We start from the raw sequence: 12,382 nt of genomic DNA, 5'->3' as shown, positions 1-12,382 counted from the left end.
ACCCCAGAAGGTAAGAGAAAGGCACGGAACAGATCCTCCTCTAGAGCCTTCGAGAACATGTTCCTGTTGACACCTTGATTTTGGGCTTTTAGCCTCTGAACTGTGTGAAAGTAAATTCTGTTAAGCCACCCAGTTTGTGGTAGTTTGTTATGTCAATCCTTGTATACTAATAGAATTCCATTTATCTGAAGTTCTGGAAAAGGCAAAACTCATCTATGTTGGGGAACAATAAAAACACTGGTTGACTTAAGGGGCAGGGAAGAGATTAACTGGAAAGGACATGATGGTATTTTCAAGAGTGATGCTAATGTTCTGTATTTTTATAAGAGTTCATGTTACAAAAGGTTATACATATATGAACACTCAGTGAAGGTACAATTAAGATTTGCACATTACAGGGGCACCTTGGTGGCTCAGTTGGTTAAGCATCCCACTCTTGGTTTCAGCTCAGGTCATGATGTCATGGTTCATAGTTCGAGCAATCACCACAGAGCCTGCTTGGGATTCTCTCCCCCCCCCCCCCCCCCCCCCCCCCCCCCCCCCCCCCCCCCCCTCTCTATCTCTCAAAATAAATAAATGAACTTAAAAACAAGAGCTTGTATATTACATTATATGTAAATTAATAGTAAAAGAAAAGTTGTAAGGTAACATTGACCTTAATATGTATACTTACATATTTCAGGCAAAGTGAAATAAATGAAAAAATAAGATAGACTGACAAATGAATAGATGAAAGATCTGTGACACAGTAAAATACTGTCACATCTAGATATGGGTGTATGAGAGTTCACTATAAAATGCTTTCACCTTTTCTATTATGTTTCAAATCTTTCATAATAAAACACCCACCAAGGGGTAGTCTTAGGCTATACTAAACATTCAGACTCCAAAACTAACCACAGGACCACATTTGGCATCAATTGAATAACATGAAAGCAAGGAAGCCAGATATCCTTGCTCTACATCACCGAACACTTCTTATGGCAACAACACAGGCCCAGGCTCTCCACAAGGAACATGGTCAGACACAATGCTCACTATGCTAGAGGAGCACAAAGTACAATATCCCAGTCAGTGTTTATAATCCCTTCCCACAGAATAGCAATCTGTCAACAGGGGATCATTTTTATCATTAAGCAATGTTGCCTAGTAGCCATTAACATTCTTATCCTCAAGTTTAGGGGAAATAAAACTAGAGATTCAACCACAGGATGAATTCTCATCTAGCACAGGAAAGGATTTAACTTTTTACTCACACTCTGTGACCCTGAATTCCATTCTCTTGCTCTCTCCCAAAAACAAATTTTTAAAAAAAAGTACAAATGTAAAAATATCGACAGTAGCGTTATCCATGACAGCCTAAAATGCCTAATGTCAACAGACATAAAATTTTTCATTGCTTTCATCATGTAATATCTACACAACATAGTACCACAGAGCAAAGAAAATAAAAAAAACCCAACCACATGAACCAATCTTACCAATATAATGGTGAGCTAAAGAAGCCAGAGATACAAGATTCCTTTTTTTTTTTTTTTCATTTTTTTAACATTTATTTTTGAGAGACAGAGCGAGAACATGAGTGGCAGAGGAGGAGACAGAGAGGGAGACACAGAATCTGAAGCAGGCTCTAGGCTCTAAGCTGTCAGCACAGAGCCCAACACAAGTCTGGAACTCACAAACAGTGAGATCACGACCTGAGCTGAAGTAAGATGCTTAACCAACTGAGCCACCCAGGAGCCCCAAGATTCCCTTTTTTTCTTTTTTTTTTTTTTAAAGTAGGCTTCATGCCCAGCACAGAGCCCAACATAGAGCTTGAACTCATGACCCTGATATCAAGAACTGAGCTGAGATCAAAAGCCAGACACTTAATTGACTGAGCCATCCAGGTGCCCCACAAGATAGCATTTTTTTTTAAAGGTTCAAAAACAGGTAAAAGCAATCTATGAAGACAGACATCAGAACAGTAGTTACAGGAATGGTGAGCAAACAGAGACTGCAAAGGGACCACAAGGAGGACTTAGGAGTTTTCATAAAGTTCTGGGTCTTGACCAGAATGCTGGTTACATAGACATTGTCACTTTGAAAATTCAATGAACTGCAGACTTATGATGCAGACTTATGTAAACTTCTGTATGTATGTTATATTTCAAAAATTTTTACATGAAAAACTAAGAAGGATCAACTTCCAGAACAGTAAAGTGAGGAGATCTGCAGACCTGTTTTTCAACAAAACAACCACAACTGGAGAAAGGTATAAATAACTGATCATATCAAATTCCTTGAAATTGCCCTATGAGCATACAGCAAACAAAAAAATATTTCCAAAAAATGTTTACTAAATTTCAGTAAGAAATGTGAGAATCTGTGGCACTTGAGCCACAAAAGAGGGAGCCTCCACAAATCATGGAAAGAGCCTAAATGTTCATCAACTAACAAATGGATCAAGAAGATGTGGTATATCTATACAATGGAATACTACATAGCAATGAGAAAGAATGAAATCTGGCCATTTGTAGCAAGGTGGATGGAACTCAAGGGTGTTATGCTGAGCGAAATAAATCAGGCAGAGAAAGACAGATACCATATGTTTTCACTTATAAGTGGAACAGAAGAAACTTAACAGAGGACCATGGGGGAGGGGAAGGGGAAAAAAATAGTTGGGTAGAGGGAGGGAGGCAAACCATGAGAGACTCACGAATACTGAGAACAAACTGAGGGCTGATGGGGGTGGGGGAGAGGGGCAAATGGGTGATGGAGGAGGGCACTTGTGGGGATGAGCACTGGGTGTTACATGGAAACCAACTTGACAATAGACTGAAAGAAAAAAAAAAAGGGAGGCTCCACTCCAAGTGGGTGTGGCCAAGGCAGGGCTCCCTGTCTCCCCAGCTCCTGGTTAAGAGTTACAGCATCCCTCCAGTAGGAACAAACTGCCAGCATTTATCCCTTCTAGCTCACTATTGCAGAGGTGAACTCTAGGTGAGTGGACCTAAAAGACTGTGGTCTCCCTTCCTCCATTTGCTTCCCATTCAGAAGGGAAACATGACCCCACACACAGCAGGCAAAGAATACTGGCGCCCCATCGCCCTCATCACAGCTCACTCACAGGGCAAAGGTTCTAGGGCAGGCAAGCCAAGAAGACTGGAGGCTATATGTCTGCCCACTAGCCTGTTCATAGAGAGAAGTAAGCCATCGTCTCTGCCTCCAGGTCTAGAACAGTGACTCAGAATTTGCCCATGGAAAGAGGGAGGCCAGGAGACCTGAGAGTTTCAAAGTTCTCCCTCAGAGAAAATGACTTTATTTAGAACAGAATGTGGAGAATTTCAAGCATAAGGGTATTTTTGAAAATAATATCAATTTTAGTGGTAAAGCACTCAAGGCTGATAGAGTGCTGTCAGCAAAATGGCAGAGGAGACAGTTCCAAGCTCTCATCCCTCCAAAGGATTAAAAAACAAGCAGAAACTATCAGAGCCAATATTTTTGTTTTGTTTTGTTTTTAATGTTTTATTTATTTCTAGGAGAGAGAGAGAGAGACAGCATGAGCAGGGAAGGGTCAGAGAGAGAGGGAGTCACAGACTGAAACAGGCTCCAGGCTCTGAGCTGGCAGTCAGCACAGAGTCCGACGCGGGGCTCAAACCCACGAACCGCGAGATCATGACCTAAGCGAAGTTGGACGCTTAACCGACTAAGCCACCCAGGCTCCCCTATCACAGCCAATATTGTCAGAACTCTGGAAAACAATCAAAGGTTAAGAGCAACCAAGAAAATGATGAACCAAGAAAAAAGCAACTTCAAAAATAGTAGGTAAGTTTTTTGGCATTTTTACTCTCTCCCTACCTCCTCCTCAGTATAGTGGGAGTCTTGAAGATGGAAATCCACATTCCCAGAATGGGACACTGGTCCCTGGTTTTGGAGCGGGTGCGGCATACCCAGGGCAAGACACATGTTTGGAAAATAAGTGAGAAGACTCCAAACTTTGACCTTGGGCTGATCCCTAAGCTCAGTGCAAGCCTGACTAAGTGTTGAAGGACCATCTCAGCACCGAGCCCATGTTCCAAGACAAAAAGGTACTTTTTGTTTCATTTCTTTTTGTTGTCTTTAGCTCCTGACATTCAAAGAAATCTGTCAAAACACTAACTGAACACAAGTTAAGGCACAGAGACTTAGGTGACCACACCCAAAGGAGGTATATAGTCTGTTTTACTGTTTTACATTCGCACCAGCAATATGCCTTCAACAATCAAAAAAAAAAAGGTAGGGGCGCCTGGGTGGCTCAGTCGGTTAAACGTCCGACTTTGGCTCAGGTCATGATCTCACGGTTTGTGGGTTCGAGCCCCGCCTGGGCTCTGTGCTGACAGTTCGGAGCCTGGAGCCTTCGGATTCTGTGTCTCCCTCTCTCTGACCCTCCCCTGATCACGCTGTCTCTCTCTCAGAAATAAATAAAACATTAAAAATTAAAAAAAAAAAAAAAAAGGTAAACTCTGGGGAAGGGAAAGATTCTGACTTTCAGCAGCACCATACTGTAACATTCAAATGTCCAATTTTCTAAAATAAATAAAAACCACAAGGCATACAAAGAAATAAAGACTATGGACGACTCATAAGAACAAAATTAACAGAAACCATTCTGGGAAGTCCAGGTATCAGACTTACTAGCTAAAAACTTTAAAACAGCCATCTTATCAACGAATGGCACTAGGAACACTGCACATCCACATGTAAAAAAAAAAAGAAACTGAACCCTTAGCCCGTATCATATAAAAAAAAAATAACTCAAAGTAGATTAAATACCTAAAACTATAAATTTCCTAGAAGAAAACAGGGGGAAAAAAACTACATGATATTGAAATTTAGCAATGATTTCTTGGATATGACACCAAAACCACAAACAACAAAAGCAAAAATAGGCAAACAGAACTATACCAAACTAATAATGGGAAAAAATATTTCCAAATCATATCTCATAAGGAGTTAAGATCCAGAAAATATAAGGAACACCATCAACCCAACAACAAAAACCAAATATACCAATTAAAAATAAGCAAATGACTTGAATAAAGATTTCTCCAAAGAAGATATACAAATGGCCAATAAACACATGAAAAGATGGACAACATCATTAATCATTAGGGAAATGTAAATCAAAATGAGATAGTATCTCATACTCATTAGGATAGCTCTATTAAAAAAAAAAAAGAAACTAAGAAAGTAACAAAGTTCTGAAAAGAGTGTGGAAAAATAAAGAGTCCCTGCATATTGCTGGTGGGAATGTAAAACAGTGCAGCTGCTGTGGAAACGAGTATGGCAATTCCTCAAAAAAAAAAACACCTCACAGAATGAACATATGACCCAGTAATTCCTTTCTGGGTACATACTCAAAGGAGTTGAAAGCAGGAACTTAAAAAACTATTTGTATACCAATGTTCTCAACAGCATTATTCACAACAGCCAAAGGGTGGAAGTAACCCAAGTGTCCACTGATGAATAAAAATGTGGTAAATACATTCAAAGGAATGAAATTCTAACACATGCTACAACATGGATGAACCTTGAAGACATCTAAGTGAAATAAACCAGATACAAAAGGACAAATACTTACTATGACATGAGATACCTAACGTGGTCAAATTCATAGAGACAGGAAGTAGAATTATGGTTAAAAGGGCTGGAAGGAGAAGTAACTGGGGAATTGTTTAATGGCTATGGGGTTTCAGTTTGGGAAGATGAAGAGGTCTAGAGATGGTTATGATGGCTAGTGATGGTTGTACACCAGTGTGTGACTGTACTCAATGCCACTGAAGTGTACACTTAAAAACAGTGGGAATTGGGAGCACTTGGGTGGCTTTGTTGAGTGTCTCACTTCAGCTCAGGTCATGATCTCAGTTGATGAGTCAGAGCTCCATATCAAGCTTGCTGCTGTCAGCCTGTCAGTGCAGAGCCTGCTTCAGGTCCTCTGTCCCCCTCTCTCTGCCCTTCCCCTGCTGTGCTCTCTCAAAAATAAATATTTTAAAAAAAGTGAGAATTGTAAATTTTGTTATGCATATTTTACCACAGATACTAAGATACCACTTCACACCTACTAGGATGGCTATTTAAAAAAACAACCATAAAAACCAGAAAATAACAAGTGTTCGTGATAATTGGAGGAATTGGAACCATTATACATTGCAGGTGGAAATGCAGAATGGCACAGCACCAGGGAAAAGTTTAGCAGTTCCTCAAAAAGCTAAACCTAGAATTACTATATGATCCAGCACTTCCACTCCTAGGTACATACACAAAAGAACTGGAAAGACATTGAAATACTTGAACGTGAATATTCATATCAGCACTACTTCAAACAGACAAAAGGTGGAAACAGCTCAAATGTCCATCAGTGGATGAACAGATAAAATATAATCCATAAAATGAAAAACTATTCAGCTCTAAAAAGGAATGAAGTAATGATGTATGCTACAACTGTGAATAGCCTTGGAAACATTTAACTGAAAGAAGCCAGACACAACAGATCATATATTGTATGAATGCATTTATATGAATTACATACTAGAAAAAGCAAATTCATAGACACAAAATATATAGAAACTTGGGGCAAAGGGTTGGGGAAGGAGACAAATGGAGAGTCATTGCTTAATGGTTAAAGAATCTGGGTGATGAAAAAGTGAAAACATAGTGGTGATGGCTATACATTGTTAAGATAATTTATGCCATTGAATTGTACACTTAAAACGGTTAAAGTGGCAAATTTTATGCTATATATATTTTACCACAATTTTGAAAAAAACTGATGTAAAATACCCAAAACCACTGAACTGTACACCTTAAGTGTTTATGTTTTTAGAAATCTCTACACCCAACAAGGGGTTCAAACTCATGACCTTGAGAGTCACACCCTCTTCCCCGAGTGAGCCAGATGCCCCAGAATTGTACAATGTAAATGTATTAATTCTATGTGAATAACTCAATAAAGCTGTTTTAATAAAGTGTAACTACTGCTGAAATCATTAAAACAGCAAATGTCTTATACATATTTACCACAATAAAGGTAATTCCCCCTTTACCAGAGCACAGGCACCATACTCAAAGCCTAGACAAGAAACTGCATGGCTAATTGATCACGTAAGTGTGCTAGAGTCAAGTGTTCAGTTTGGGGCACAGAGCTGCTGAGTCTACAGGGTGGAGCGCTTTAAATAAAAATGACAACTAGACGAACTGGTCACTGAAAGCTATTTTAGGTTGCATGTTTAAGAGAAGAGTTAAACAAATGGAGATGTACGGTCAAGTAGGCTAAAGAAAATATATGAAAGTAAAAGAAACGGTAGTACAGCAATCCAGTACTTTCTATACTTCACATGTTGCTGTTCTGCCTACTGTTGATCTGTGAATACTTATGTAACTTTCATATGACTGAAGGCTCTATGTGGGCCATTCTTGTGGGTTTGTTTCTTTGTTTTCATTTTTAACCCAACAAACACCAACTGTAGCCTGCGCATTATTACAAGGAACACAACTGCTATCGACTTCAACATTTTGGGACCCATGACACCCAAAACCCTGAGAAAAAAATTAAACAAATATGAATCGGTTTCTTTTTAATCCTTTTCAAAAACGGATTAGTGGTAATTCACTCTTGAAGAATTTTGATTTTTCACAAACACGCTGGGTTTTACTCACCGATCTCCTCTGATTCCTGCCCGGAGACTCTAAGCTTGCATTCCTCTGGATAGTGTTTTTGGATCATCTCCCACAGTTCCATGTTGACAAGAGAATTTCTTCGGGTGTGATACCGGGTCCACGAAGAGACCCGGCGGCGACAGAAAGGACAGCATAAACTTGCCTTCTCGACAGTAGATTGGAAGCAGGGATTACAGAGCGTGTGGTTACAAGGCAGTGTTATCGGTTCGATGAGGATTTCCACACAGATGCGGCACTGGCATTCCGACAAGGAAGGGATGGCGTTTTGGTGCACAGCCATTTTAATATGCTAACAAGGCATATTCAACATCAATACCTGAAAGAAAAAGAATCTCATTTCCGTCCCAATTACGGAGAAGGGAAATCCACAGTTTTGTGTTTAAATATTTTGCCCAGCTGCGTATCAGAATTCAGAGACTGGGGACATCACACAGCGTCCTCAAGTAAAAAGGCACCCTGTGACCCAGGTAAACAGTACTACCCTGAAAGGCTGCGGTATCTGTCCATGTTTCAGACAAACGTCGGGTAAGGAAACGTACATTTTCGTCGGGAGACCTAGACAGCACCGAGGCATTAACACAACCTTTGTGAGGGCTGACTGCGGGCTCCAGCTCTCCCGCGCGACCAGAGGTACGCGCCAAATTCCCCTCCTCCCCCTTACCAGCTGAGGATGCTCCCTTAGCTCAGCGCAGCGCAGCCCAGCCCGAGACCGCCTAGGGGCAAAGCTTCGGGGCCTCAACTCCGGGAAGAACGCCGTTTCCGGCCAGACGCCGGGCTGCGCGGGAACGTGACTTCCGTTTTACCGTTGCTGTGGCGGCAGCACGCGAGGCCCCGCGTCCCGGCTTTCGTGCACCTGGAGCCGGTTCCCGGCGTCCTGAACCCACACTCCTCTTTCCTCGGTCAGCCCAAAAGCCTGATCTTTGCAGGGGTGCCGTCGCAACCCGACAAGGGCTAGTGACATCACAACTGCTCACCCAAACGGGCCTTCCCTTCAAGAGAACCGCCCTAGAGCGGACACATCTGACTTTCGGCGGGGTGGGACTTCCGGGTCGTGTGCGCACCGCCCACCCCGGCCCGGCCCGCCCCGCCCCGCAGAGGGCCCGCCCCTTACGTCGCAGTCCCTTCCGTTCCAGCTGGAGGAACGTCCGACTATCCCCTGAGCCTTCTGCGCCCGGAGGCTGCGGAAACCATGGAGTGTCGCCAGGTTGGTGTCTGGCAGAAAAAGGGAAACCTCAAGATGAATTAAAGAACCAACAGTCATTTGAAAAATTCTTCCTCTTCTTTTTAAAATTCTACTCCTCGGACTACTTTTCTGTTTCTGCTATCTTGTACCAAGCTTCTTAGGTCCCTTTCTAGGGTTCTCAGGAAGGCATCTGCGAGGTTGATCTTTTAGAAACGTGGTCAGAGAATCCACAAACTTGCTACAATTTAACACGCACTAACACTTCCTCCTATAACCCACCCCTTCTTCAGTCTGAGGCCCAGAGATGGGTTGTTTTAGGATTGCCTTCCCTTCTGTTGCCCAAAACCGACCTCTGTGCCCTGGAGCTGAAATATTTAAGGCGAAGACAGAGTTTGTATATGATTACTTTGCCTGGGAAAGGAGGCTGCAGCAGGCTAATGCCTCCCAAGACTGTAAGCTTGCCCAGGGTAAAAGGCTGAGACGGTTTTACAAGAAAATATAGGATCTAGGCAGTTTCCATAGGAATCTGATACATGCTGCCCGCCACGTTCCTTCCTTAAGTCTACAAAGTCGTCTCGTCACTCGCGCGGCCAGGCCTTTGGCCATGCAAGCCTCGTTACTAAGTATTGACATCGATATCCAGTTCTTGGAACAAAACATTCTACAGAAAAACAGGCGGGGGGCTTCAAGAATGAAGAAGAGAAAAGTGTGTTCCGTTTAAAATCAAGTCTTGCATTAATGTGTCCATATTCATTTCCATCCATTTTTACATTTCTTTTTTTTTTTTAATGTTTTTATTTATTTTTGAGAGAGAGAGAGAGAGACAGCGTGAGCAGGGGAGGGGCAGAGAGAAAGGGAGACACAGAATTCGAAGCAGGCTCCAGACTCTGAGCTGTCAGCACAGAGCCCGACGCGGGGCTTGAACCCACAAACCGTGAGATCATGACCTGAGCTGAAGTCGGATGCTCAACCGACTGAGCCACCCAGGCACCCCCCATTTTTACATTTCTATAGCGGCCTCATAAGAGCTTGGAAAACAAACTGCAGGGCGGCCTGGATCCTGGGGCTTAGCTGTCGTGTGCATCATTTATGGTGTATTCCCGTCTTATTAAAGTTCAATCTAGAACAATCAAAATCACAAAGGAGGTAAAAAAAAAAATTAACATTTTATGCATTTTAAAATAAGTTTTTCCTCTCTGGTATTAAGTTCTTGTGCTTATTGTATTGAATCCTACTGTACTGAATTCTATGCAAAAAGTAGATTTTATCTAGGAAGAGGAAGACTGATCCCTTGTACTGAAGAACCAAGCCAAAAGACAGACATTATGGCGGTTGCCAGGGGCTGGGAGAGTTATTATTTAATAGGTACAGAGTTTGATTTCAGATGGATGGTGGTGATGGTTGCACAAATTCACTGAACTGTACACTTAAAAATGGTTCAGATGGTAAATTTTATGTGTATTTTACCACAATAAGAAAATTTTTGAAAAACAAAACAAGACCTGAGGTTTTTGAGGAAATGTAACAAAGATGTGGGGGAAGAGAAAAAAATCACTGTACGTGAATATTGTCTTTAAGGTCTTTTGGGTTTGCAGAGGTCATTCAGGTGGGACATGGATTCCAGATAGAGCCAAAGCAAGGAGGTTGTAGAGTTCTCTTTGGTAGAGAGCTTTGGGAGCTTTTGTTTTGTTTTAATGAGAATTGAGAAACTTTTGTCATTCAGTTGACCATGATATCAACACCTTAGACTGGAATTCCAGGCTCTCTAATAGGTCCTGTGGAATCTCCCCTTATTCTCTTAAACATTAAATCATGATCTGTCATCCAAACCTAGTGCTTTCAGGCCATTGTTTGAAATCTTAATTCATTCTAATGAGTTACTTTGTTCCTTTGCCTACTTGAAGGATCAATTCAATGTACTTCTTCAGGAAATATTTCTCAATCACATAGTGATAACCCTCCCAAACTCACCCAATCACATATTGCCTAGTGATCCTGGTTTTCATTGTAGTCTTATTATTTAACTCTTGCATTTTGATTTTTTGTGTTATTTTTAGAGAGCGAGCGAGCAAGGGAGGGGGAAGAGGGAGAAAGAGAGAGAGAAAATCTCAAGCATGCTCCACGCTCAGTGAGGAGTTCCATATGGGGCTTGATCCCACCACTCCAGGATCATGACCTGAGCCAAAATCGAAAATCAGATGCCCAACCAGCTGAGCCACACAGGCACCCCTGCATTTTGATTTCTATATTCAGGTACTTACAGCAGGTATAATGGATACATTTTATGTACTTCTTCAGATTTCCTTGGCCTTGTTTACTTTCTGGACCCACAGTCACAGTCCCTAGCTCTGTCAGGCCCTGACCAGTTGCATTTCTAGAATCTCTGGCTCTTCCTATCACTTCTGGACTCCAGTGAAACACTGCATTGAACAGAGCGGGCACCGGCCTCCATCTGACTCCTGAGAGGGCTTAGAAGCTGCATCCTGGAAGTATGGAGGGGAGGGGAAGGTCATTCCCCACGGAACAAACTTTGACCAACTGAAAACAGTAGACTAAGTGAGCATGACAGAGAAATTCCCTTTCCATCTACCTTCCAAGGCATGGTTTTTAAGATTTTATTTTTAAGTAATCTCCACACCCAGTGTTGGGCTCAAACTTAACAACCTTGAGATCAAGAGTCACATGCTCTACCAACTGAGCCAGCCAGCGCCCCAACATTGAATGCATTTACCTACCAAGGAAGCTGCTGTGTCTCATGGCTCATTTTCAAAGGTGGGGGGGGGCAGCAAGGTAATATCATTTTGTATTACTTCGAATCCTCTGCCTAACATCTTTCCAGAGTGGTACCTCATTCTGGTTGATCTGAATTTGTATCTCCCGGAGTGCCTGGGTGGCTCAGTCAGTTATGACTTTGGTTCAGATCATGATCTTGCAGTTCAGGGGTTCAAGCCCCATCTCAGGTTCTGTGCTGACAGCTCAGAGCCTGGAGCCCACTTCACATTCTGTGTCTCCCCCTCTCTCTGCCCCTCCCATGCTCACACTGTTGTCTCTCTCTCTCAAAAATAAAATAAACATTAGGAAAAAAAAGTTTGAATTTGTACCTCTCAAATAAAGCATAAGCACTCAAACTTTACCTGAAAGACTAGCTCCACATTTTTTAATGTTTCTGTTAATTCACAGCACCTAGCACATGGCATTTGGTGTTCAAGAAATATTTTAATATATACTTAATATATTAGAGTTCCCCTTCCAGTGTAAAATTGCTGTAGTACTGTGCCAAAGAGAAGATGTACAACATACAATATATATTAGGTGTATTGTATTTTTTGCCTTTTAATATACAATGCATTCACATGGTTCAAAATTCAAAATGTACAAAACAGGACATTCTTTTATAGTAAAAAGAATTCCTCCTACCAAAGTTACCATTTTCTAATGTATCTCTCCAGAAGCAGCTTAAGAAGTGTATGGGTATATTAGCTTGTGTAATGTGTATATATGTGT

At 41.7% G+C, this 12,382-nt stretch overlaps 1 protein-coding gene across 3 annotated transcripts in view; it reads right to left on the bottom strand.

Moving 5' to 3' along the window:
• The window catches only part of RNF168 (ring finger protein 168), a 31,059-nt gene extending 22,118 nt beyond the window's left edge, over nt 1–8,941 (bottom strand). The window contains exons 1-2 of one of the 3 annotated variants that reach the window (XM_039250877.1): nt 8,670–8,941; nt 7,675–8,011 (exon numbers count right to left, since the gene is read on the bottom strand). In XM_039250877.1, the coding sequence (XP_039106808.1) occupies nt 7,675–7,975 (301 nt within the window). In that variant the 5' untranslated portion in view covers nt 7,976–8,011; nt 8,670–8,941. The other 2 variants (XM_039250876.1, XM_039250878.1) reach the window with 2 other exon arrangements.
• Between the last annotated feature and the right edge of the window lie 3,441 nt (nt 8,942–12,382).

This window comes from Hyaena hyaena, unplaced genomic scaffold (genome assembly GCF_003009895.1).
Source record: "Hyaena hyaena isolate Hyena2069 unplaced genomic scaffold, ASM300989v1 scaffold_382, whole genome shotgun sequence".
Taxonomy (NCBI): Eukaryota; Metazoa; Chordata; class Mammalia; order Carnivora; family Hyaenidae; genus Hyaena; species Hyaena hyaena.
The sequence above is the reverse complement of the archived record's forward strand: the minus strand, read 5'-3'. Positions and strand labels throughout refer to the sequence as shown.